Source organism: Urocampus carinirostris, chromosome 2 (genome assembly GCF_059441175.1).
Source record: "Urocampus carinirostris isolate Australia breed hairy pipefish chromosome 2, RoL_Ucar_1.0, whole genome shotgun sequence".
In the NCBI taxonomy this organism is placed as follows: Eukaryota; Metazoa; Chordata; class Actinopteri; order Syngnathiformes; family Syngnathidae; genus Urocampus; species Urocampus carinirostris.
Genome location: NC_142350.1, coordinates 9,237,250 through 9,263,015, shown reverse-complemented (window position 1 = coordinate 9,263,015; position 25,766 = coordinate 9,237,250). Strand labels below are relative to the sequence as shown.

The 25,766-nt window shown below is 40.1% G+C and overlaps 2 protein-coding genes, 2 non-coding genes and 1 pseudogene across 7 annotated transcripts; 2 read left to right on the top strand and 3 right to left on the bottom strand.

Moving 5' to 3' along the window:
• Positions 1 to 276: 276 nt before the first annotated feature.
• sack1hb (scaffolding CK1 anchoring protein Hb) lies at positions 277 to 14,144 on the top strand. The gene is made up of 8 exons (XM_088328796.1): positions 277 to 498; positions 6,744 to 6,919; positions 7,009 to 7,341; positions 8,200 to 8,364; positions 8,461 to 8,585; positions 8,665 to 9,207; positions 9,296 to 11,531; positions 12,494 to 14,144. The coding sequence occupies exons 2-8, from the start codon at positions 6,797 to 6,799 to the stop codon at positions 12,512 to 12,514; spliced, it is 3,546 nt and encodes a 1,181-aa protein (XP_088184922.1). The 5' UTR covers positions 277 to 498; positions 6,744 to 6,796; the 3' UTR covers positions 12,515 to 14,144.
• LOC148370960 (synaptonemal complex central element protein 1) lies at positions 13,494 to 25,407 on the bottom strand. 4 transcript variants are annotated; one of them, XM_088328795.1, is made up of 9 exons: positions 25,272 to 25,407; positions 24,806 to 24,841; positions 24,659 to 24,724; positions 17,008 to 17,082; positions 15,013 to 15,060; positions 14,884 to 14,938; positions 14,444 to 14,533; positions 14,299 to 14,362; positions 13,494 to 14,227 (listed from the first exon to the last, which is right to left on the bottom strand). In XM_088328795.1, the coding sequence occupies exons 1-9, from the start codon at positions 25,285 to 25,287 to the stop codon at positions 14,204 to 14,206; spliced, it is 474 nt and encodes a 157-aa protein (XP_088184921.1). In that variant the 5' UTR covers positions 25,288 to 25,407; the 3' UTR covers positions 13,494 to 14,203. The 4 variants fall into 4 exon arrangements, with proteins under 4 accessions (XP_088184921.1, XP_088184918.1, XP_088184919.1 ...); XM_088328792.1 differs by having other exon boundaries at positions 13,494 to 14,362; XM_088328793.1 differs by having other exon boundaries at positions 13,494 to 14,362; positions 14,897 to 14,936.
• On the bottom strand, positions 15,407 to 15,600 carry LOC148370963 (U2 spliceosomal RNA). Its single transcript, XR_015849821.1, has one exon. It is a non-coding gene; the product is annotated as a U2 spliceosomal RNA (small nuclear RNA).
• On the top strand, positions 16,236 to 16,368 carry LOC148370962 (U2 spliceosomal RNA; annotated as a pseudogene).
• Positions 23,775 to 23,904, bottom strand: LOC148370961 (U8 small nucleolar RNA). The gene has a single exon (XR_015849841.1). It is a non-coding gene; the product is annotated as a U8 small nucleolar RNA (small nucleolar RNA).
• Positions 25,408 to 25,766: the final 359 nt, after the last annotated feature.

Here is a 25,766-nt window from a genome sequence, read left to right as displayed (position 1 = left end):
AAATAAATTAGTGTAATAATAGTTGTGACCATCCGCCCTCACACCTTGGATATGCCCCCCTTAGACTGATCTGTGGTGACGCCACTGGACCTCATCTAAAAAGTCAACACTGGGTTAAAAGTTTTATAATAAATAGAGCGAGAGCGGCCATTTGTCAAGTGAAAGAAGGGAAAAGAATTGCGGGATATACATACACCGATAGGGGCGGAGCTTCCAACTGAAGCCTCCGAACGTTGTGGGGCGGAGCCTCTGGCCCGGTGAGTTCCGGAGCGCGGATCCTCTCACGGAGCGTCCCGGTCCCTCCTTCCTCATTCGCCGTTAGTGGCGGCGGCCCCAAGGGTGCACTTGGACACGCCACGATTCTTACCGGGCCCGGAGCCTCGCTTGGAGAGAAGGATTAAAACAATTCTTCACAAGTTCAAAAGCGGAAAAGAACGTAGGACGCTGCGCAAGTCTGGAGGTAAATGGAAGGCGAGACCAAGTGGGACAAAAGATTAGGTCGGTACAGTGCTTCTATTCATTTGACTTCCTGACTTGACTTTTACGCTTCTATTCATGCTCCACATTCCATTCTCTATCAAGCTGCTATTCTGTTCCCATGTATGTGTCCTCGTGTCCATTTTATTGCAGTTCTACTTACGCATGAAAGTTTTTTTCCTCCTCCATTCTATTTTACCGTCTGAAGAAAACAAGTAACTGTCACTGATCTGCAGACAGTTGATTCCCCCAAATTTCAAATGCAAAATATAAGTCATAGGTGAAAAAGGAAAAAAGCTGCCCAGAAGGTCAACTAGTCCCAAGAGTCCCCGCCTGTGGTCCTACATCATTATTGCATGCACTATATTTTGTTTATAACTCATTCAAAAAAAAAAACGGGTTAAAAGCATGAATTCAAATCGGGTCCCCCGTGTTTTCCCGGTGAGTCACTCACTTGTGAAACAGTAGTTCAGTGTATAAGTACAAGTCGGAAAAGTTAGTATTGGGTTGAGAATTTCTTGCGGTGCGTCTTTTTATGGATGTGGTTTTTGTTGAGGTCCAGAAAAATTGGTTTCATCTGCTTCTGAAGATTATGGAACAAATATATCCATTCTTGCTCTGTTACATAAAGGAGTCGTCCGAAACTGGCAGATATGGACAAAATATTGCAGTACCGCTAGGGAACCGTAGGGGCAGTGTTTAACATTCAGCCACAAATAATTTACCGGAATTAATAATTAACAAAACATGTCATATGAAATAGTTGTCAAGTAATTGTGAAAGGAAGCCATAAGAATAATGTTTCACCAACGTAAGAGAAGGTGAACAACATTATAATAAAACCAACATAAAAATATCACATATGATAAAGAAAAAAATACATTTTGTTTACCTTTGGTGTGACGTGACCTGAGTTGGTACAGTGGAGTGAGTGAGTGAATGCAGAAGATAAAGCGGATTAAAACTGAAACTGATTTCAAATCATCCATTTATGAAGATGGTCATGACCTTTGAAGATTTTCTTACTTTAATCACATGTACATTCCCCTGTAAACATGTACGTTCCCCTGTTTTTTTTACGTTTGATATCAAAATGTGTACACAGTATTTTTTTGTACGAGAAAAAAAAAACATTTAAAAAAACAAACTCTGTTAGACCATTCTTGTCTTGCCCCTTACATCTCTAATCCATATCGTCTCTGTCACTGGCGGCAGACAACATATTAACGTAGATTGCTAATGTTGCCGCAGTACATGAGCAAATGTTATCCTCAATCAAGCATTTATTTGGAAGATAAAATGAACCATTGGCGTAGTTTTGGCACGGACGGAGGGGGTGTGTTCCAACCAATATTGAGCAATCATTGTTTTGTCCCCAGCAATATTATGCGATCACTTAAAACAATGCGCTTCGTCCCCAAAAATGCCAAGGCCAAACCTAGGCTCTTGAAATAAACATGTTTAAACAAATGATCTTTTTCTGTTTTTTACATAATCTGTCTTGCTGTCAGTAAGTGCTGCGTTGTTTAGGAAGATGTATTATCACTTAATAAGGGGAGTTGCAATCATTATAAGGACAGCAAGTGGCTGAGGTAGACAGGTATGTAATAACCACCATATTTTTACTATTCGTCCGAATTGTCGATTGGTTACAGCCATGCAACTTAGCGAGATTGAAAATTTGTGCACATTGTTTGTATTTCTTGATCATCACCATCTTTGTTTTCGTTGTTATTGTGTTTTTGATTCTCCCTTTAGAATTACTGCAAGTCTTGGGACACAGTGAATAAACACAGTACAAAAAAATAGTTTAGTATCTCTGACTCGCAACGTCTTTACGAAGTGCACATGATTTTGTACCAAATAAAGACAAAGGCATCGTGGGAGGTATTTCAGCTGATAACATATCAGCATTTTCATGATGCATGTCGGGAGCAGACCGGCATTTTATTTTATGTCGACCAATAGCTGACAGGCATCATAGAAGTTGTTGGACTCTTGAAGTAGATTGTCGTATATGTCATTTAGTGGGGAAAATGCTGTAAAGAGGGGCCAACATACACCTTATTCCACACTGCATTTTGAAAATGCCGAAAAGGCGGGGTCGCCGTAACCCGAAGTCTACTGTAATGAATATCAGCTAAATTGCTTTTAAAAAAAATATATTTTATGTAAGGTTTTGAACACGAGTTTTAAATATTGAGTCTGTAAACATCAGATTATGTATTACTGTTTGCGGGACGAAGAATTAAATCGTTTTTCGTTGAGTGAAGCCTGGCCTATTATTTTTCACGCACTAAACCCGACCTTGGATTGTCCCTTTTGTGTAGCACTCAACAGTTTTGCCTGGGTGTGACTAAACACAGAAAGACACGGCGTGCGTTTTTTGCGCTTGTCTGTCCGATCACGTTAACGCCAGCCACCGCTAAGAAGCCATAACGGGGCGTGAACTGGCTCTTCCCTCCCAACCTGTTCTCAGGTATTCCTCGCTGGGCCGAATTATCTCACTAAATGAGCGGCAGGTATGCCCAATCGGTGCAAATAGGCGAGGCGGGTTTAAGAAACTTCCAAGTGCGTTTGTGGCTCCCAGGTTGTTGAGACATAAGTTAATATTTTGGGTGGGCAAACGCCTTCGCTCGTATTTCATTTCAGTATCATCACAGGAATGCCAAGAGTGAGCTTGTCCCAACATAAAGCATGGAAACCTATCAGAGGTTCAAGGCCTGGCATTTATGACAAAAACATTGAAGTTTCAGATGACTTCATATACATGGATAAATATAATACCATTGTTGTCGGTCTAAAAAATAGTGAAAAGAATGGACAGATCATCATGTCAAGGTATATAAACCAATCCCTATAAGCCAACCAACAGTGGTTAAAAGAAAAAAAAAAAAGTGATATAGCAAATTACGGTCCTGGAATAAGTATTCCTTTTAAAAAAAAAAGACCTTTTCACTGTCAAAATTTGTAATACCGAAACCAAAAGAGGTTTCCATACAACCTTATTTGTCTATCCGTCCTTGAAACGGTGTTAATGGAAGTGTTAGTCAAAATGATGGATTGACAATTTATTAGGTTCGATTTGAAACGAGGATTGGATTGACAATCAAAACGAGATTCAATTTTGAAGTTTTTCCACCTTTCTTACTTTACGTCAATACATGTGATATCCAATTAAAACAAAGTTAGTGAGGATGCAGAATGTATTTCTTTTTTAAAATTATTATTCAGCATTGTCATTTGTTAATAACCATGTAATCATCTCGTCCTACATCTAATCTTGTTGTAAACAATGTTCACTAAGTTAATAATTAAAATAAAGACCATTCCAATTCTACTAATCAAGATTATCATGGGGGAGACATTCTAAAAATAACCCGTAACAAGTGAATTTTGTGAAGTAGAAACCTTAATTTAACAATCATCATACAACTAACAACCCGATTATACTGTACATTAAAACCAAAGACCAATAGAATCGATGCACAGAAAGGGAAGAAATAAAAGACTGTTCAGGCAATCAGAATGCAGAACACAATGCATGGTGAAAATTGGTGAAGAGTTATCCACGGTATCGCGAGGGTTCGTTGTATTACAGTTCCTACAGAGGTATTTGTTTTTGACAAGAACTGTGAAAATGAAAATTGTGTGTCAGGGAAAGTACTAGTGTCATTGAACCAATACGTCATGTCACAATTATGCAGTTACCTCAGTTTTATATGCCGATTAAAGATTTCAGATAAGACCAGGCATGAAAAACATTTGTAAGAATGTGCATTGTGTTTCTGGTTTAAATGTAAAAATCTTAAACAAGGATTAAACTCAACTTTTTTTGAACGTACTTAGCAATTCACTATCATGACGAAATATTTCATGTGCACTGTGTCTGAGAACTCCTGTGTGATTGAGGGAATTTTAAAACAAAAAGTGGAATTGCTGTCTTTCCTGCTTAATCCTAATCCTTTCCGCAAACCTTTACCTCACTAATCTGTATCTGTAAATGTACCTTGATTCTTACACTTTTTGTTATTACAATCAAAAAGATTGCTGTGGTATACAGATGAAGTTTATACGGTTTTGTTTTCATGAAAACGTGCCTAAAAATTTCTCGCCTTTTTTTTATCAGTGTCTTTGTTCAAGTTATATTTCTGGCCAGTAAAAACATACATATACAATGTATAGTTAACCACCTCGGTGGCCTTGGGGATAGTGCGCCCGCCCCGAGATTGGGTGGTTGCTGGTTCGAGTCTCGGCCAGGTCATACTTAAGACTATAACATTGGTACCCATTGCCTCCCTGCCTGGTGCTCCGCATTAGGAGTTGGAATTGGGGGGTTTGGTCACCTAATGACTCCCAACGAGATGTTTCAACACATCAGTTAAGCGAGGGGGCTGGGAACCCCTTCCACTGTATCAATCTCCCAGAGTCAAAAATGTGAATGTGTTCTTGACTCTAGCCACCTCCCACTACGGGGATATGGCTCCAGTATACATATAAATATTGAACTAGATAGCAATCTTTTCCTGTGCTTGATATTTTTTTTTAGTCATGTGTTTTTTTTATGTATCGAAATATATCTCAAATTGTTGGGTGAAAAAATTTTCTCAAATCCTTGAACTGATCACTTTTTGTCCTCTTGGCCTGGCCATTCTGCTAGTTTTTGCAGCCCAACGCGGCCCTTGGCTCAAAAGGTTTGCCCACCCCTGTTCAAACCCAAGGGTATGTTTTGACAACCCCATGGTCTATGTGACTTTTGAAAAAAAAATGAGGCCTCCAGTATTTTCAAAAAGCCTCTGTTGAGGACTCAAGTCCTTTTTTCCGAAATCGCAGGGAAGGAGCGATGTATGATCCTTAGTATTGCATCACGTGCCACAGCTTGATTTTGCTGTCAAAACAAAACAAGCTGGCCGTGTTTGTTTGACAATCCCAACCAGTAAGCCTTTCGGGAGGGAGGAAACTATAAATTATTTCAACAGTACTGCTTAATCTGGCTTGACACGGACACTTCCGACCTTCTTTTCATATTATTATTTCTTACGAAAAGGGAGTGTTTTTTGCATAGTTCAAATATGATGATTCAGCTCAAAGACTCAAGTTCGAGTTACCTAGATGTATTCAACAATCAAATTGTGAAATAATTCCGTGTGAAGCGGCATATGCCGCACATACTTCTCGGGCCTCTCTGGTACTTTACAAGGGCTGGAAAGACCACAATTGAGAATGAGAGAGAAGGAAAGCAGAAAGTCGGCCATTTTGCTCTTTTATGACTCACGGGCTAGAGAAAAAATGAGCTACCTGATGACTCACTTTGGCCAAAAACTTAGCTCTCATTGCCCTTCCTTATTACAATCACAGCAATATAGTCAAAAAGTTGGACATTCTTAAACAGAAAGAATAACCTTGTCACATGGGCACCCACTGACAATCAGCCCCCTAGCATTGTACGACACAGTTAATGTCTCCCCTGAGACGTAGCTGCTCAGTCAAAAACTGTGTGCCCGATTACTGGTTTTGTTTTGGTGCTGACTAAAAATAAAGACAAATCTGACTTTTACAGCATCCCTTGAGTCTTGGAGAAACACAAGAAAGAGCTTTGAGTTCAAAGCCTCAAAATCTCGTAAAGTCAGAGCGGCGCTACATAAACATATCTCATAGGCAGCTATAAGGGGCAATTTAAAAAAAAAATGGTGTTCCTGGGGGGACAAGGCAAAGGGTGGAGGGTTGACCTGGTGGACTCACTTGATTACATTACATATCACTAATGAATTCTAATGCTTTGTATTGTCTTTTGTCAAGTTTTCATTTCAAAATTTAGTAAAACTGCTTGCTTTAGTAGCAAAAACTGATTAGATTGAGCTCATTAAGTCATAGCAATGAGGAAAAATATTTAGTATGTTTATATTGGTCAAGGAATGTATTTAACTTATAAGACAAGGTATCATCAAACTTAACTTTCAATCAAAAGATAAAGGTCTTGTAAAACCTAAGCACAAATCATGGACTATAAATCTGAGTTGAGCTTCAGCAGAAAATCAGATTAATTTCTATTGCCAAGTATTGGTATATTTTGCAACTTATTTAACATGCCTGGCGTCTGGGTGGCTGACAGGTTGCCTCAGCAAGTATTTTAGCTATTGAACCTGTCCATACACCTCCTCATACCTTTCCCTCTTCAGATGTTTTCACTTTATACTCACTGGTCCTCAATGGCGAGGGGGTTCAGCACATTCACTATTGACATGCTTTTGCTTTTTGTGTTGTAGAGTTCCACATCCCCCAACAACCCTGACCTCAGATCCTAGTGATAACTTCAACCATGGCTCACCGGTCTCAGAGTTCGTCCATCGGTGATAACCCTCGAGATCCAAATTATCTGCCCCCGCACTACAGGGAGGAATACAGACTTGCCATTGATGCACTGATAGAAAATGATTTAAAGGTAAAAACGACCCAAAATAGCAATTTCATGGTACTTCTGGCATATTGGTGAAAGAACTATGCATTCATTGTTTTTTTTCTCTCACACAGGGCTACTACGAGTTCCTCCAAGGCGCAGACGTGGTCAGCTTTCTGGCACAAAATGAAATTGAGCACATAAAATCCACTATCCAGGAGCCCATTCATGCCCAGAGCGTTCCAGACTTGAGATATCCCGAGGCAGGCAGCAATGTAGAGGGCTCATCCGACACCTATTGGCCCATGCAGTCCGACTTGGCCGCTCCAGGTCTGGACCTAGGATGGCCGATGAGTCAGAACAGCTTCATCGGTCCCACAGAGGTCACCACTTTGGTAAACCCATCAGAGCCAAACATGCCAAGCATCAAGGAGCAGGCCAGGAGACTCATCAAGAATGCTCGACAGGTAAGAAAACAGGCCAATTGTAGTTTCAGAAAGATCTGAAGAATAACTTAACCCATTAAGGACGGAGGTGCCTGGCATAACATGTCTCAAAAATAGCCACCTTAAAATGGCAGACAAAAAGCAAAGATTTTCTGGAAAAAGAATTAAACCGTCAACGCCTAATCATCTTTGCCCCTAACGGTGCACATTAACATAATTCATAAAAACATCTGCTTGCTTACACTTGTGTCTTTCACTCAAATCTCCATCGCAAAAATCCTGTAAATTCTTCTAGGTTTATGACACCCTCACGTGTTTATTCTGGAGCATTTCAGTTGATAAGAGAATTGTAAAAATGTACCACAGCATAAGTTTGTTGGTTAGGACCTTACTTGGAACGCCACGTAAAAGGGTATATGTCATAAATCAATATGTGGTATCCTATCTTTTCTCTATCAGATGTACTGAACAGCCAGTGCTATGCTGACTGAAGCATGTTTGGTAATGCTATCGCCCTATGGGAACATTTGTACTTTCTATCTGCCACTTCTGTGTTGCTACGCCCTTTCCGACGAAAGTCTGGTTGCCAGGCTTAGGCGAGGGCTATAGAAGGGGTAATTAAGTTGAGCTGCAAATGTCAGATGTCAAAACTTGTGAGTAGTCAGTTAAACCTGTTCGCGTTGGCGGCATGTGTTTGGAATCTATCTCCTATTCTCTTTGAATCTGTTTTTCAATGCACATACTGGGATGTTGCACAAATCCATTACTTCCTGAAGACCCAAATCATCGTTTCCTGAAGTGATTAATCAATATCCATGACCTCAGTAACCATGACACAATGGCTTGACACACTTTGATTAATCAGTATATCTTTTTCAGGTCATTGCTGTTGTAATGGACACATTTACGGACGTGGACATTTTTGCAGACCTCTTGGATGCCACAGCACGTCATATTCCTGTTTATATTCTTTTGGATGAGCAGGAAGCCCATAACTTTGTCTCCATGGTGAACAATTGTAAGGTCAACTTGGATTTGATTCAAGTAAGTGATTAGTCAGATGCCTGAAATGCACTTTGGTAGGACTGCCTTCTCAGATAAAACCTGAAAAATGAGGTTCAATACAATTGTATATTGTAGATGATGCGGGTCAGGACTGTGGCAGGGATAACGTATCAATCAAGAACAGGAAAGTCATTCAAAGGGCAAATGAAAGATCGTTTTCTTTTGGCTGACTGCAGAGCAGTTCTCAGTGGGAATTACAGGTAATAGTTGTTTTTTATTGCCTGGTTTTCTTTCCAATTAACATGTATTCAAGATACTTTAAAAAAAAATTTGTTACAGCTTCATGTGGTCGTATGAGAAAATTCATCGCTGCATCGCTCACCTTTTTCTTGGCGAACTGGTGGCCACGTTTGACGAAGAGTTTCGTATCCTCTATGCTCAGTCAGAGCCTCTTGTCATCGACCCGTCAGATGGGACAATTGCAGTTCGAGACACGGGCAGTTACTTAAACAGACAGTTGGGCTTAAAGAGGACACAGTCCTTACGGAATCCCCTGGGCTTTCGGAGGACACCAGAGATTACCTCAAACCTTTCTTACGGAGATCAGGAACGCAACTTGCCACTTCCTTTCCGGAGAAATGATCCATTTCGTCACACTATTGAGCATGGGACAGGAATTATGATTGGGAAGTATTCCCAGCAGCAGCTTCGTCCACAGCAGTCCTACTTGGAGCAAGGACGTTCCATCGTGTCTCGGCAAATGGAGATGAGCGGCTTCAAGAGGCACAGCTATGCGGAAGGAACACAGGATAATTATATGTCCTCCAGGCACTACATGAAGCACAGAGTGATGAATAATCTGGATGAGACGGACTTTCACAGGTATACTGGCTTTTTGGTCCTCAATATTTGGGTGTTTACTTCCATAGCTACAGATAAATGTATTTTAATATCTATGTTTTAATTACAGGGAATCAAGACAACATTTCTACAGTGAAGGTCCAGGACCAGGTTCTGGCCACGGACACTATGACAGATATCACCCTCCACAACTAGCCAGTGACCAGTATTCAGACTCAAGCTCGTTTCGCTCGGACCTTGAGTTTGGCACAGGAAACTACACAAGAGGATACCCACATCTTTCTTCTGACGATTTAACAGCACCTGATGGGATTCATTCACCTCAGGTTGCTGGAAGGTATGGGAAAGATTCTGGTCAGAAGAGGCCAACCATTGGTCATGCGTACGCCTGTCAGAGTTCACCCACGCATCCTCACCCACCAGACAAGAAGTTATTTGCAAAGCATTCTGATCAAGAGCACAGCCAGGACGCAAGCGTCCGACATGGATTGAGAAACTGGAGGATCCACTCATATTTGAGCACATATGAGGAAGGTGGGGAAGATGGTCTAAATCAGTCCGCAGGGCCTGATGCCTTTGAAGACCACCCCCCTGCTCAGAATCCCAGTGAAAGTTCAAGCACCCGCTTTGGACTAAAAGATTCACCAAATGTTGCCTCTAAGCCAAGAGCGGATATCCAAAAACCACGCTTTGGGAAGCCAAACATCCCAGGCGACACTAGCAAGGATTCAACCAATAAGGACCCTGTTTCATCAAATCCACCAGATTTAAGTGACAAAGATGTGGAAATAGAACGTGAGAGAGTGGATAAGTGGGGTTCTGCAAAAGAGGACAGCAGGGAAAAAGAGGCCAAAGAACCAAAAGAACTCTTTCTTTCTAAACATGACTCTTTCCGCTCACGGATAAACCCACTTCTTCAGCGTAGCTCACGTCTTCGGTCGTCACTAATATTCTCATCTTCGAAAGCAGAAATTCACAGTGGTGGAGGCAGCCTTAAAACTCCAGAGGAGGAAGGCAAATCTTCTATTGTAGCTCAGATCCTAGAAAAGAGGCGGCCGCTGTCTCGGGAACCGTTCGAGTGGAAAAAGATGGCTGAGGAATCGAGTAAGTATCTCAAAGAGAAAAGTGAGGATGCAGGGGAAGGTGAGAAACGATTGTCAGACATCACAGAAGGAAAAGATGAACACCAGAAACCTCAACTGCAGGTCAAATCAAACTCAACTGTTGAAACCTGTAGTACCGAAACACCATCTCTTAACATCAACGACCCAGCGAGTCGACTTAAGTATTTCAAAGATGTGGCTGCCAAGCGGAAAGCATCCAAAATGGAGACTGAAGTATTGCTTAAAGTCCCAGAACCATTAGAGAAGAAGACAGAGTATTCTGACAATTCCCCCCAGGATTTTACAACCAGTGCTGCAATTACTTCGACAGAATCTGAGACACAGAAACCGAACCCCTCAGCAAAGCTGTCAGAAATCAATAGGCGAGCTTCCTTTACATCTTCAAAACCATCACTACTCTCTCCTAAGCCTTTTGTAAGCAGTGTAAAGTCTCCTCCTGAACCCCTCAAAGAGGAGAACTCATTGGACGGTCAAAAGAAAGACATATTTAAGACTCTCAAGCCTCTTCCATCCCCCAAGATTTTCAAACGGGACCCGCTTAAACTCAAGGGACTCAGTCCTCGGAGGGTCTCCTGTGGAGAGGAGATCCTAACGGATGCCACGGACTCTGAGAAGAGCGAGATGAAGAAGAGTCGCTCTCATAGTTCTTCCACCCTGCCCCACGACGACTCTAAAGACAAAGGTACGGGATCCAACACATCCATCAACACGGTAGGCGATGGAAAGGGTGATGGCAAAACTCTTGACTTCCTGAAGAAACAAACTCAGAGGCTTAAGGGATTCTTAGGTCCGAAAGATAAAGAGAAGAAGTCCTCAGGTGAAGATAAGGCCTGCATGAGCACCGTGAAAGAAATAGTGGAAGATTATAACAAAAAACAAACTAAAGACTCAGGATCCCCCACTTCTGAACAGACCACTGCCAACCACAGGACGTCAACTGGTACAACAGGCTCATCACGGTACCAGCCCTCCGGGAGCTCGGTTCTGTTCAGCAGCAACCTTCGTGATGACACCAAGGTCATCCTGGAGCAGATCTCGGCAAACAGCCAGAAGAACCGACACGAGCGAGACGAGGATGGAGATCGCGACGCAAAAGACAATGACTTCTCCACCAAGAAGAACCGCTTGCTGCGCCCTACAGGTGTTGTACAGGAGAGAGAGGGACTGCTGAAGAGGATAGAGAGCCTAAGGAAGGAGAAGAAGGTTTACAGCCGCTTTGAGGTACTTTGCTGTTATTTTAAGTATAATTATTTGTTTGGACGCGTATCTACAAATAGAGCGGAAAGACTCGTGGGTCATTTTCAAGATGAAACTTTAAAATTGAACATGTCAGTCCTGAACTCAGGTTTGGTTTCCTCTCTCTGTATTGTGCTTCAACATCCCAAGTGGGACCCTGACAGAAGTAAAATACAGAAGCAGATTAGTGCAGCGGGGGTAACAGACTGTAACAGGAAGGCTTAGGACGTGACAAGATATGTAACGAACTAGCATTTAGCCCATATAGAGTTTTTAAATAGTGAAGAGGGAAACGTGTGATTGGATGGTAGTCAGGACGAGTGACACCAGGTTTGGGGTGGAAATTAGAGCCAGGAAGTGAGAGACCAAATAAGGTAAGGACAAGCAAGAGGGAGAGAGAAAACCAAACCTGAGTGCAGGACTGTGACAGAACAATGTTCGCCCAACTTGCTTTCAATGCTATTTCAATGCTAATCCACTTAAACAAGAAGTTACGGGGAAAATTAGCATGAGGTCTTTGATCATTAACCGGGTATTCATGGAGACTTTTTTGATCATTGACCTGTTTTTACGTGATGTGGTCCATTTCTTCATGGCGTTCACGCATTGGATAGCGGTCAAAAGATTTATCAAAATAGATAAATTTGCCATGTTAATACAATCGTTTTGATAGTAACAACACTTTTAGCAAATATTACTTGAGAAATACAGGGAGGCGCTCCCAGTTGATGACATTGTAAGCTATTGTTTGATTGCATCACGTTTAGTAACCTCGTCAGCTTTGTTTGTTGGTTCCAACCTGATGTAAAGTGAGAATTGGGCCTACTTTATATTAAACAACTCAAGACTGGTCTTTTTGTATATATATGCACATCTTTTAACGTTAAATGCATCAATTTCAAGTCAATGATTTGTACCTCCAAACTTCATTGTCTTTATTTTACCAGATGGGGAATACCCTGGGATAACAAGAAAAAAGACAGTGAAGACAGCATGGGAATCGGATCAAAGCTTCATGATCAAACCCATTGATGTGCCAACAATGCCCCAACGCGATGATCTCCCCTGTTAAAATAGATTTTTCTTGTTTTCGTTCCAGAAGAAAGCTTGAAACTACAACAACAAAATGCACGCAAAAAAAAAATCTGTGGGTGTAGAATGCGCCTACTTGCCAAACACTGGTAAAATTTTGACTTTATGAGGTGACCGGAAGTGGATATTGGGCAGAAAGGCTTGTTGGAGGCTGTTGACTGAAGGGAGGAAGTTGGAAGATCAAGTTAACAAAACAAAATAGAGTGTAATGCCATGCAAAAAACAAACACAATGTATTTTGGTGTTTTTCCTTTAGGAATGTGTGCCAAGATAAAAGAAACACTGAAAAAAGTCCTCTTGCAAATGTCGACAAAAAAGACGAGTAAAATCCACATGATTTCAAGTAATATTGTCTTATTATACTCGTAGATAACTTCATGAATATTATTTATTATATTTGATCAAGTATATCCTTATTTTATGAGAAAACTCTTTTAAAATATGATTTTCAAAAAGGGTAAATTATACATATAATCAGTAGTGTACAATGGGAAACAATTACAACCCCCCGTTATAGAAAGTGGTAATAACACGCTTGCTCATCATACAAGCTTGGCACGAGCATATGTTTTCAAAGTAATAAATGGTATACTGTACAAAACAATTTAGCCAGCCAAGAATTAAGGTAAAAAAAAAGTGTCATTTCTTTGTATATCATTGATCTGTAACGTAAGTATAAATTTAACATAAAAACTAATTTTACTCTCTTGAGATATTTTCACCTTTCTAAATTAATACGAAAACAAAATAATTGCACCACCATCAACAGAAGGGGAATTTCTGATGTCGTATCCCAATCCGTAGTCACCGTGCAGGATTTACCAGTAGGTCGGAGCAAAGATAAGTGCAGTCATCTCTGGTTTTCAACTTGTTATTTATTGTACATAAACATGTTTACAACTTCAACTTGAACTGGAAAGTCTTTGTCCCGCCTTTGGAGCGAGACACAAAATTTAGAGAAGTCGTTGACACCTGTTGAATTTTGTGATTAAACCAAAGATTGAGGCAAGACTGTTTTCGTTTTCTCTTTTGCACAGTTTTATAAGCGGGATTGTACATTTTCTAAAGAGTAATTGGTTGGCTGTTATTGATTAAAAAGTGCTTGCCATATTATAATAACAAAGAACCTTGTATTCATGTGTGGTATTTTTTTCTAAATAAAATTTGAATATGAGGTAATTTAGTGACATGTTGTATTTGAAAGAAGCTGCATACAATTTTCATTGAGTCTATACAACTTATCAGACTAATGTAATATTTGCACATTTTAACATGTTTACAACATGTTATTATTGCGCAGACACAAATAGAAAATCCAACCGATTTTGCCGGGGATGTTGTAACTACTAGTTTAAGACAACATGAAAAAAAATAAGAGGAAATTACGCTTTCTTTCCTAATAAAGTACTAGTATATGTGTGCTTTAAGTCCTTGCAGCTTGTCATCAAGTGAGCTACGTCTCAAATTCTGCAGGAGAGATGGTACAAGAGTTAAAGTTTTGGAAAAGGGAAAAAAGGGGTAACCGCGCCAGGGGAAAAAAACGCATGGAGGTTCCCTGCTTTCGGTCACTTCTTTGCTTTTTCAGATTTCTGGAAATTCAATTGGAAAATAGTAAGCTCATTAAGAGAATAACAAAGAAGTGGAAAATATGTCGACATACAATAATGTCATGCAGTTGCTTGTGTTGCTCAATCAATTGATGGAGTTGATTCTCAAACTTCATCCTGTAATTTAATTTCGATTTTATGAATAGGGCATATTTACACTTACAGTAAATCATTGCGTATAATAAACTTCAGATGTACCTAAGCTTTCGCCGCTTGAGCTTCAACTCCTGGATTTCATTCCATAGCTGAGCCAAGAGTTGTTCGCTTTTCTTGTTCCGTTCGGCAAGCCTATAAAAAGAACACCAGGAAGTGATTATTTTTTTTAAAGACACTACATGCGTTTTTCACTGATTCAAAAATTCTTGCTCCCAGACAGAATATATTATCAAAACAAACAGTTGACAAATTATTTCTTAAGATTGCCAACTTGATGAGAATACAGTGCTCTTGTATACACACAAAAACTTTTTAATTATGTGAATCATGTTTAGTTTTATTAACTCAACCAGAAAAAGCCTTGTTTTACAAATATGGAAGACTATAGACAGGTATGTTGTTGAATTAAAAAAAAAATCATTTTATAAGATCAGAATATAAAGATATGTCGTTCTTCTGGGTTTGAATGAGACAAAGATCACCTGGCACACTCACGCTTGGATTCCTCGCACTTGAACTGCAACTTCTGTGACACCTCTTAAGGAAAATGTATTTTTAATTTACCAGACATATCGGGTAAGGTTGAGAGTCTGCATATGAATATGCTGTACCATTTTTTTCTTCATGGGTCCTCTCCAGTCGGTAGGATTCTGTTTGCACTAAAACAACAACTTTTATGGGCCTTTTTATGCACCATAAACAGGATATCAAACAAAAAGCTCGCAGGAGAAAGGTCATACAATGGTTAAAATAGAAACTAAAACGTATAGAAAGTAACAAAGTGTAAATACAAGATTACTGACAAGGATGAGAAGTTAAAACAACGGCGGGGGGGTGGGGGCACAGGGCGATTTTTTAAGGGTTATTGTTCTGTCTTCTTCATTCATTATCCATTATCCGTTATCGGTCAGTTCATAATACGCTGCAAAGCCTAGGAGCCGGGACTCTTACTCTCAGCCAAAAGGCCAAGCTAAGGTCCTAGCCTTAAAGCCTCGCTGCGATCATTGCGAATGCACCGTTCCCGGAGGTACTGCAATACCGGGCCGATGCGTGGAGTGGACAGAGCAAGCTCTTATTCCATCTCCGGATTGCAAAAATCAATGATCATGGAAGGGTTATTCCGTCCAAAAGTATATAATTCTAAAAACACAGCTCATATACTACACTTGATCTTAGCCAAAAGGCCGGCAGGGAACCATGGAAGCGTTTAGTTGCTTATACTGCCCTCTAGTGCCACGTTGAATAAATTGTGGGCCATTTAATAAAGCTTTATGGTGATTAAAGGGACGAGGTTGATATTTAAAAAAAAAAAAAAAAAAAAAGGTACAGGTCACTTTATAAGAGCAGGATACATTTTCATTTTCTGTTAGAATTAAACTTTAGAATTTGCACTAGAGCTTGTCACACAAATTTAACGCCCTTGTATTGACTTTGGGCAGCACGGCGGCGCGGTAGTTAGCGCGTGTGCGGCACAGTTCTGAGGTCATTGGTTCAAATCCAGCTAACAACCTTCCTGTGCGGAGTTTGCATGTTCTCCCCGTGCTAACATTGGGTGTGCTCCGGGCACTCCGGTTTCCTCCCACATTCCAAAAACATGCAAGTTAGGTTAATTGGCCAGTCGAAATTGTCCCTGGGTGTGAATGAGCGAGCGAATGGTCTGTACCTGTGTGCCCTGCAACTGGCTGGCAACCAGTTCAGGGTGTCCCCTGCCCACAGCCCGGAAATGGCTGGGATGGGCTCCAGCACCCCCGCGACCCTACTGAGGATAAGCGGTGCAGATAATGAATGAATGAATTTATTGACTTTAGTGGGGATAGAGCAGGCGATTTGTGTACTATCTGTGTGCTTAAATGAAGGACAATTAGTTCCAATCGATTTTTGCAATCGGGAGATGGAATAAGAGCTTGCTCTGTCCACTCCACGCATCGACCCGGTATTGCAGTACCTCCGGGAACGGTGCATTCGCACTGATCGCTGCTTGGCTCTGTGGCTAGTACCTTGACTCAGCCTCTTGGCTGAGAGCAAATGTCTCGGCCCCTTGGCTTTGTAGCGTATTATGATTTGACCGATAGCGGATAATGGATAATTGATAAAGAATATAGAACAATAAACCTTACAAAATCCCCCCTCCTGCATCATGTATTGTATCAGTGCGAATAGTAAAGTCAAGTCATGATACTGACCTTTTTAATCTACAAGGAGTCATGATATTAGCTGATACCTGTATCAGCTTCCATTTAATAACCATTTAACAATCAGTAGCCTAAAATTATAAGGACGATGAATTGTTATCAAATGAATACAGTTTTGTGGAAAATATGTATGATGGATTTAAATGTATTTCTTTAACAAGATCAGTCATGGGAATTTGATGAACTTATCATATCTGTCTGCAGTATCGGCGTCAGGAGCTATGCAAGATTAAGAAGTATTGGCATCTGTCTAAAAAAATTGATTATCCCTAATTTCAGGGCTTATCTCCATCCAGATTCGAAGTCCTGTTCCCATTGGAAGTATTTTTTTCAGGAAATTTTGATTAAAAAAGCAAAAACCTACAACTTTCCAGGGGAATTTTTGTTTTGATGTTGTGTGGACAGTATCCTTACGTGAAGCCAGCTCCTTCTGTAGACACTCGAGAAGCAATTTGCCCTGCAGATTTTTTTCCAGCAGTATTTTTTTGCCTTTAAAATACCACACAAAAATGTAAGGGAATTGTGCAATGCGATAAGGAAATTATTACATATTCATATCAGTGGGTGGAAGCACATCTTTTTTTATGTCCTATGTTCTGTGTACATTGTTACAAAGAATGACAATACAAAGGAAATTATTATTATTTATTATTTAAATTGCTTATGGTGTAATACAGAGAAATACTGTTTATTAGATAAGTGTTTGATGAACCTGTAATAGATTTAATGTACAACAATCCTGCAAATAACAAAAAGGACAACTTAGTAAAATGCTTTTGTTCCATTAACAGTCACTTGTCGCTCATTTTAATTGCATTCATTGGAGAAGTGCTAGTGATAATGTGCTCACCTCGATGGTGGACGCATCAGGTTAGCACTGCTCGTTCTATGCGTTTATACTGTCATTGGCGTCGGTTTTAAGAGTATTGTTAATTATTAATTTTACAATTATAACCATTTTAACATAGTTAGAAGTAAAGCAGCTGAGTCCTGCCATGGCCGGGCATTATACCGGCGGGCGGAGACGTAACTGCGTGAGATTCTTGCTCAAAGATGTTGTGACAATTTCGGAGGGAATGTCAAGGATGGATTTTATTAACAAGTTTGTTGAAAAGATTCTGAAGTTTAAAAAGGAGGAGGTACATGCTGTCATAAGAATGACTTCTGGCAAAGGCTTTGATGTGAGCTTTGAAACGGCAGCTCTTTATCAAGAGTTTTGGAATCGCTTTGAGGGAGTGAGGTCCCAGTTTTCTGGATTTACAGTGGAGAAGCTGACTGATAATGCTAACAAGATTGTCATTGTTAGAATGTTTAGTGAAATAATCAGTGCTGATGACGTATGTTATTGGTTGAGTAGATACTGCTCAGTAAAAGGCCAGGCTATGAAGGTGAGGTGTGAGAAAGGCTATTGGACTGGTGCCTGGAGGGTACCCGTCCAACTACGGCAAGATCCTCAGGGCTTTCAGGGACTGAAACAACTCCCGTCGACTATATTCCTGGGGGAAAACCGTGGCTTTATCCACTATCAAGGGCAACCGAAACTCTGTCGCAAATGTGGGGAGCATGGGCATCTGGCTGAGGTATGTGATCGAATTTTTTGTGGAAAGTGCAGAACAATTGGACATTCCTTTGAGGAATGTATCAATAGCAGAAAATGCAATCTCTGTGGAGAAACGAATCACCTCTTTAGAAACTGCCCGAATTTGTTTGCTAACAAATTGAAAGCTAGGAAGGCAGTTAACAAAGACAACAAAGACAATGAAATGATGTCAGACAACATAGATAATGAAATGAATAAATGTCACAAAGACAATGAAATGAATAAAGATAACAAAGACAATGAAATTAATAAAGTCATGGAAATACAAAATGAAAATGAACAAGAAATGAATGAAGTTATAGAAATACCCAATGAAGATGAACAGGAAATGAATAGTTATGGAAATACCCATTGAATTTGATCAAGAAATGCACAAAGAAATTGGACAAGACAAACAAATTGAAAAAACAGATGTACCTACCAAAACCCCTGGAGGAGAGACCAGATGAAGAGACCAGAGAATCAAAATTGAAACAGGAAGAACCTGGAAATTCTAATTTGATTTCTCATAAAATACCTGAATTTGGACATGACAAACGAATAGAAAAAGCAACTGCCACTCCGAAAACACATATTAATCAGGAAGGGCCTGGAAGAGAGTCCAAATTAGCAAATTTGTTTGCTACGCCATTGCCGGGATTTGGAGAAGACAAACAAATCGAAAAGGCGAATGACTCTCCAAAAACCCATACGGGCACTGGAAAGAGGGGTAAAAGTAAGACAAAATTGGGAGTGGTGAAAAAACCAGAAAGAAAGATAAGAGATTTAGAAGAAAGCCGATTGCCGGTGAATAAGCCCACAAGGGAACTGTATGAAGTTGAGACGGTGGAAGTCGGGGAGGGAAAAAATCTGACCCTTTGTGGGCAGGGAAGTAAGAGACCCCTTGATAGGTCCTCTGGCTCACCCCCTAACCCAGAAAAAAGGGGAAGACCTGGAACCACAGACAGAGAGTCAGAGGGTCCCAGAGTTTTCCACGGTGAGTGATGTGTCTGACACAGGTGACACTCTCGATGATCACCAAAGAATGGACTCAGATCCCCCAGTTTTGTCTAACTAGTTTAAATACTTTAACAACAATTATGAACATTACATTCTCTACTATCAATGTGAGAAGTGTGAGATCAAAGGTTAAGGCTCACAGTGTTTTATCGTTCTTAAAATCTATCAGAACAGATGTGTTTTTACTACAGGAATGCTGCATCCCCTTTCTAAAAAATTATAAACAGTGGGAAGAGATTTGGCCATATCCGTCATTATGGAGTGGCTCGAATGAAAACCGTAACGATGGGGTAGCCATTTTAATAAACAACCCTCAACTCATCATAAAGGGGAGTACTGTGATGAGAGACGGACGCGCAATCTTAGCAAGACTTTCTTATATAGGGAATGATTTTAACCTCATTAACATATACGGCCATGCCGACAGACAACTCAGGTACGAACTTTTAGAGGACATCTAGTCGCATATGCTAGGCCATCAACCACTAATCGTGGGAGGAGATTTTAATTGCATCCTAAGTAGGAAGGATAGAAAGAGGACCGATGAGGAGTTTAAAGTAGATAAAACATCAACTTTATTACAAGACATGTGCCGGACATTTAAACTGGTGGACTGTTTCAGATCCATACATCCAGGAGAGGAGGGCTTCACCTGGTTCAGTAGTGACAATGCCAGAGCCTCTCGAATAGACTACATATTTACAAGGGGTTTAGCACAGAGTGATGCAAGATTAATTCCAGTTTTTTTTTCGGATCACTTGCTACTGTCCTGCTCTTTCTCATTTCCTTCAGGTATGACTGTTGGGAAGGGTTTGTGGAAGTTAAACTGCTCCCTGCTGGAGGATGAGGCTCTAGCCGCACAATACAGGGAGCTGTACAAAGACTGGCAGACCCTTCAAGACTCGTATGATTCACGAGCACAATGGTGGGAAATGACAAAGAAACGAATACAGACCTTTTTTAAAAATGCAGGGAAAAACAAGAAACTTAAAGAGATGAAACGCATGTCGGGACTACAAAGAAGACTCCAACGCTATTTCATCCTAACAAAAAAGGGGATGGACTTTAATGATGAAATCAAAGAGACCAAACAAGAACTAAACGCTTTGGCGGAAATAAAGAGCAAAGGCATCATAATAAGAAGCAGAGAAAGACAAATAGAAGAAGGGGAAAAATGTACACGCTATTTTTTTTTTAAATTATGAGCAAAAATGAGGGGCTTTTTAAACTTAAAAACGAAAACGGGCAAATAACAAAGGAAAGTAGTGAAATAACTAGATTGGTCGAAGACTACTACAAAAAATTATTTGAAAAGAAAGAAACACATGAGAATGAAATGGGGCATGTATTAGATCATATTTCAAGATCAGTGCGTCAAGACCCCTTTTTAACATCGGACTTTACCCAAGACCAACTGAATGATTGCATAAAGACTATGAAAAAAGGCAAATCACCCGGGGAGGACAGACTCAACCTCGAATTTTACCGGACTTTTTGGGATATTTTAGCACCAGATCTGTTAACTGTTTTTAACGAATTTTCCAGTCGAGACCATATGCCAGACAGTTTCAGAATAGGGATAGTTACTCTATTGCACAAAAAAGGAGACAAAATTGACTTAAAAAACTGGCGACCCATAACGCTTTTAAACGTGGACTGTAAAATTTTCAGCAAGCGTCTAGCAACACGAATGTCTGTTGTCTTGGGAGACTTGGTTGATCCAGACCAAACCTGTGCCATTGTGGGAAGGAAGATCAGCGACAGTCTCATGCTGATCCGTGACACCATTTGTTATGCGAGAGACAGAAACATGCGACTAGCGGTCCTAAACCTAGACTTGGAAAAAGCCTTTGATCGAGTCTCGCACCAATGCCTCTTCAGGGTATTGCAAAAAAGTGGTTTTCCCCAAAAATACATCAAGTGGGTAGGACTGCTATACCGAGACATCTACAGCAAATTCATGATTAACGGGAATTTATCGGAAGCAATCGAGATCAACTGCGGTGTACGTCAAGGTTGCCCTATGTCTCCCTTTCTCTATGTTCTTTGCATTGAACCTTTGGCACAAATGTTAAGAAAAGATAGATTTGTCGAAGGCATCAATATCCCAGGAAGTGGGGGACAAATTACCAAGTGTGTTTTGTACATGGATGATTTTAATATTTTATGTACTGACCGCGCATCTGTTGGAAGAGCCCTTGACTTGACTGACCTGTTTGGGAGGGCGTCTGGGTCAAGGCTAAATAGAGAAAAATCAAAAGTGAAGTTTTATGGAATGTGGAAAGAGACAGAAAAGGCAGGACTCCCGCTGACGGTGTTAAAGACAGACCAGAAAATCCTAGGGATAAAATTCAATGCGGATGGAGGGGGCGAGACCAACTGGGATGACGTGACAAGGAAAGTTAAGCAAAAACTTGTTTTTTGGTCACTAAGAAAAATGACAATTAAGGGGAAGGTCCTAATCATCAAAGCGATCATCCTCCCAATGCTTTTGTCAATCAGTTTAATTTTTATGCCTAAAAGAAATGTGCTGTTACAACTGGACCAAGCCATCTTTCGCTTTGTCTGGGGCTCAAAGTGGGAAAGTATAAAAAGAGATACAATGAAAAAAAAAAAGGAAAAAGGGGGGAAAGGAGTGCCTGACCTCCAGCTTTTTCTGGGAAGCAAATATGTCTCTCTCCACTTCCAAAACGCTGTGGGCCCACCCAACAACCAGAAAAGTCAAGCAATGACCCGGTTTTGGATTGGCTCATATTTGCGGAAGTTAAAGCTTGTACCAAACAATCGTTTGATTCCAGTTTCATTTAACTTGCCACCAACACATCTCTTTATTCGGGATTTTTTGAAGAAGTTTGATTTGGAAACACAAGAATGTCACACTTTACAAAACCACAGGGCCCTTATTGCTATTGTGCAAGAGCGAGCTACAGTAAGCCCTGTGCGGAGGCTTGCGTTTGGCGAATCCACAACGGTTTGGAGCAACGTGAATCATCCTGCCCTCCCAAACAGACTACGAGACTTGTCATGGATGGTGGCTCATGAAGTTCTCCCAGTCAGAGCCGTAATGCACCACCGAGGAATGTCAGCGACTTCGACGTGCCCTCGACCTGGCTGTGGCGCCCAGGAGTCAGTGAGGCACCTTTTTTGTGAGTGCAGCGCTGCCCAGGTCTTGTGGACAATGGCCGACCAACTAGGAAAGTTCCCGGACTTGCCAGCAGGGGAGGTCCCTGATGCACAGTACGTGCTTTACGGGGTGAGTCGGTCGAGGAGGCCTCGGAACGACTTTGCCAGGGACTGGCTCACTCTCGCCGCCATCAAGGACGCCATCTGGACCTCAGGAAACCTGCTGGTATGGAGGTGCAGGCAGATCCCCCCCGTGGCTGTGCTCCAAATGGCTGCAGATACCATACAATCTGCGAGCGGCGGGCCTAGGACGCGGCCATAAAGAAGACTCGTCTGCACCCACCCGGAGGGGGGAGCCGGAGCTAAACTGTGGGAGTCCCGGCAGCAACGGCCTGGGTTGTGGAACCCAGAAGGGAGAGGACCCACGAAGAAGGGAGAGGACCCACACAGAGGACTGGAAGAATGCTGCTTGGGAGGGTGGGATGGCAGAGCTATGCCCTTGCACAATTTATTAGTATTGCCTTTTACACGCTGGTTAACCACTGTTAAAAGAAAATAACTCTGAAATTGTTTAATTGATGTTGAAAATGTCAGGAAAAAATGTTAAAACGTCATATCGTCACGTCATATTGTCAGATATAAAAAAATTGTGAATATGCTTGATGGCTGTTGAGATTGTCGTGTTTGTTTTGCTGCTGTTGGTGTCGGTGGATTTGTTCAGACCGAGGACAATCGACTTTGGCCTGGACGGATCTATTGACACTAACAAAGATGTTATATAATGAAATTGTGAATATGCTTGATTGCTAATAAGATTTTCGAGAAGGTTTGTTCAAACCTCACTTTGTGTTTGCTGTTAAAAACGTAATATTGGAATATAATATTGTGAATGTGCTTAATTGCTGTTGAGATTGTCATGATTGTTTTCTGTTTTTAGTGTCAATAAATTTGTTCAAACCACAGACCAAAAATAATCGACTTTGGCCTGGACGGATCTATTGACACTAACAAAGATGTTATATAATGAAATTGTGAATATGCTTGATTGCTATTAAGATTTTCGAGAAGGGTTGTTCAAACCTCACATTGTGACATTGTGCTTGCTGTTAAAAAAGTCATATTGAAATATAATATTGTGAATGTGCTTAATTGCTGTTGAGATTGTCATGATTGTTTTTTCTGTTATTAGTGTCAATAAATTTGTTCAAACCCAAAAAAAAAAAATTTTAAAATTGTTATTTTCTTAGAAAGATGTAGCAATATTTAAAGTGGGTGTACGCATTATTAGTCAGACGAGGGATGGGCTCCACTTAAATGTAACTGCCCAAGACAGTAATTCCCTCACTGAGTTTCTAACATTTAATAACCCAACGCTATTCATTCGCAGTGACACGAACATCAACGTAAATTGTAGGTTGAGGAAGCAGAATATTGATTAGAAGAATTTCATTACAGAAAGCTCAGAATGGCCTAGGATAGGTGTTGCATACCATCCAAAGGGGAGATAATAATCTTATCTCATTAATCTCCATTCATCATTTACTGAAACTCCAAAAGGAGTAACAGGTAAGGATGTACCTCACTGACAATAGATTGAGGAAGCTAGAATCAAGATAGAATGTCGTGAAACATCCAATTAACTCATGGTTTACAATACTTACAACAGCCACAAAAAACATCGAAGAAAACGAATTATAATTACCCGAACTGATTCACACCAGGCAACGAAAACTCACATCTGAAACGTTTTTCAATGTTTCAACTCACTCCGTATGCAAAAACGTACGCGCGTCATTGTAAACGAGCGTTTCTATTTGCCCACCACAAAAAGCAAATAAATCGATCATTATAGACAAAAACGTTCACGCTTGTATCAAATTGCTTTCATTAAAAGGCTGATAATGGACATTGGACCGGTTTGATTTGCAAAATGTGCTTCGGTAAACTTTAAACCGCTCAAAACATCGATGTAATCAAGAGAAAACCCGGAAGCGGAAATAACCGGAGCACTTCTGCCAAAATAAAACACAGTAAATCGAGAATAAATATATATAAATAGCGCAGTGAAAACTATTATGTAGCAACAATGTGCAAAAACACTTTGTCAACAATTTGTCAAACCTACTACTATTTTCCATACACCCCTAAAAATATTCACTGTATTAAATAAACATGCTGAAAATTGAAAGATATCAGTTTTGATAAAGTCCAGAAGATGTCACTGCTGAGTTGGATCTTTCCAATGTCCACGTTGCAATACATTGCAGTTACCCGATCGTGATAAATATTTATTATATAGCATTTATATTCAAACGAATCCACCCGAAAAACGCAATAGATTACCTTGATGAAGGTTCCCGAGTTTTTTCTTCAACTGTTCAATATTGGGCTCCTGCGGATCTCTCCATACTGGATAAAGAAATTTATGAGTTTAGTTTTAAGGTTATCTTTGTGGAAAATATTTTAACCTTTTTAGACGCTTATACTCGCCTGCTTTAGCTGGAATAATATCTAATATGTTAAACCCTGTTCGACAAAAAAGCAAGGCAATAAAATGTTAAGTCATAACACACAATATTACTTTACTAGCACAATTAAAACAAAATTTAAGAATACAATTTCGGCAGTTAATATATTGTTTAAAATTAGCTTACTAGGGTTGGGAAGAAATGTACAAGCTGAAATTAGCCGAGGGAAAATTACCCACAGGTAACATGATCTAAAAAGACACTTTAGCGTAAAATGAGGTACATGAAATTATTACCATTAAGTACTCGACATAAATAATTCGATACTTAAGCCACTCCGAGTATTTATTCAGCATTATTAATTTCTATTAGGCCAACTACCTAAGAAAGCTAAATATGCTAACGAAGCTAACGTCCGGTAGCACCAACTAGCAAGCTGGGTTTATAATGTTCCACTAAAGTAAATAAAACCTTTAATAGTGACCAACCTGTTTTGGAGCTCATTTTTCCCTCTTCAGAAAAGAAGGTATAATAAAAATAATATCTTAATACAAATGACGTGAGCCGTCCACTTTCGCTTTAGCTCCCTCAAGTCTCAACTACGGCGCCAAAATGTTCTAGAAGTCAACGTCACTAACTTTATAAATAATTTAATGTCAAATGTTGATTGAAACGCAAATTTTAAAATGAATGATTTATATTAGGATTATTCCTAGTAATAATAATGTAAATTCGGAAGGGTATTATAAAACGTAAATTGTTTATAATTTTAATATGATCCCAAAAGGACACATTTGATGGTGTATTTTATTATAGAGTGATATTTAAAAAATAAATTCTGATATTTTACTCATGTTAAATAACAGTTCTTTGTTTAACATTTGAAAACTTTCCTCAAAGCAATTTAAGTAAAATTTAGTATCAATAGCCAACATAAAATAAGGTGTTTATTGCTTAAATGTTTGTAAATGTAATGAGTTGCC

Excerpts from the sequence above, each read along its gene's own strand:
- sack1hb (XM_088328796.1), top strand. The coding sequence starts at position 6,797 with ATGGCTCACCGGTCTCAGAGTTCGTCCATCGGTGATAACCCTCGAGAT. Across the intron at positions 6,920-7,008 it reads TGATAGAAAATGATTTAAAG|GGCTACTACGAGTTCCTCCA; the intron begins GTAAAAACGACC and ends TCTCTCACACAG. Across the intron at positions 7,342-8,199 it reads TCATCAAGAATGCTCGACAG|GTCATTGCTGTTGTAATGGA; the intron begins GTAAGAAAACAG and ends TATCTTTTTCAG.
- LOC148370960 (XM_088328792.1), bottom strand. Across the intron at positions 24,725-24,805 it reads TATTATTCCAGCTAAAGCAG|TATGGAGAGATCCGCAGGAG; the intron begins GCGAGTATAAGC and ends TTCTTTATCCAG. Across the intron at positions 17,083-24,658 it reads ACTCGGGAACCTTCATCAAG|GCAAAAAAATACTGCTGGAA; the intron begins GTAATCTATTGC and ends GGTATTTTAAAG.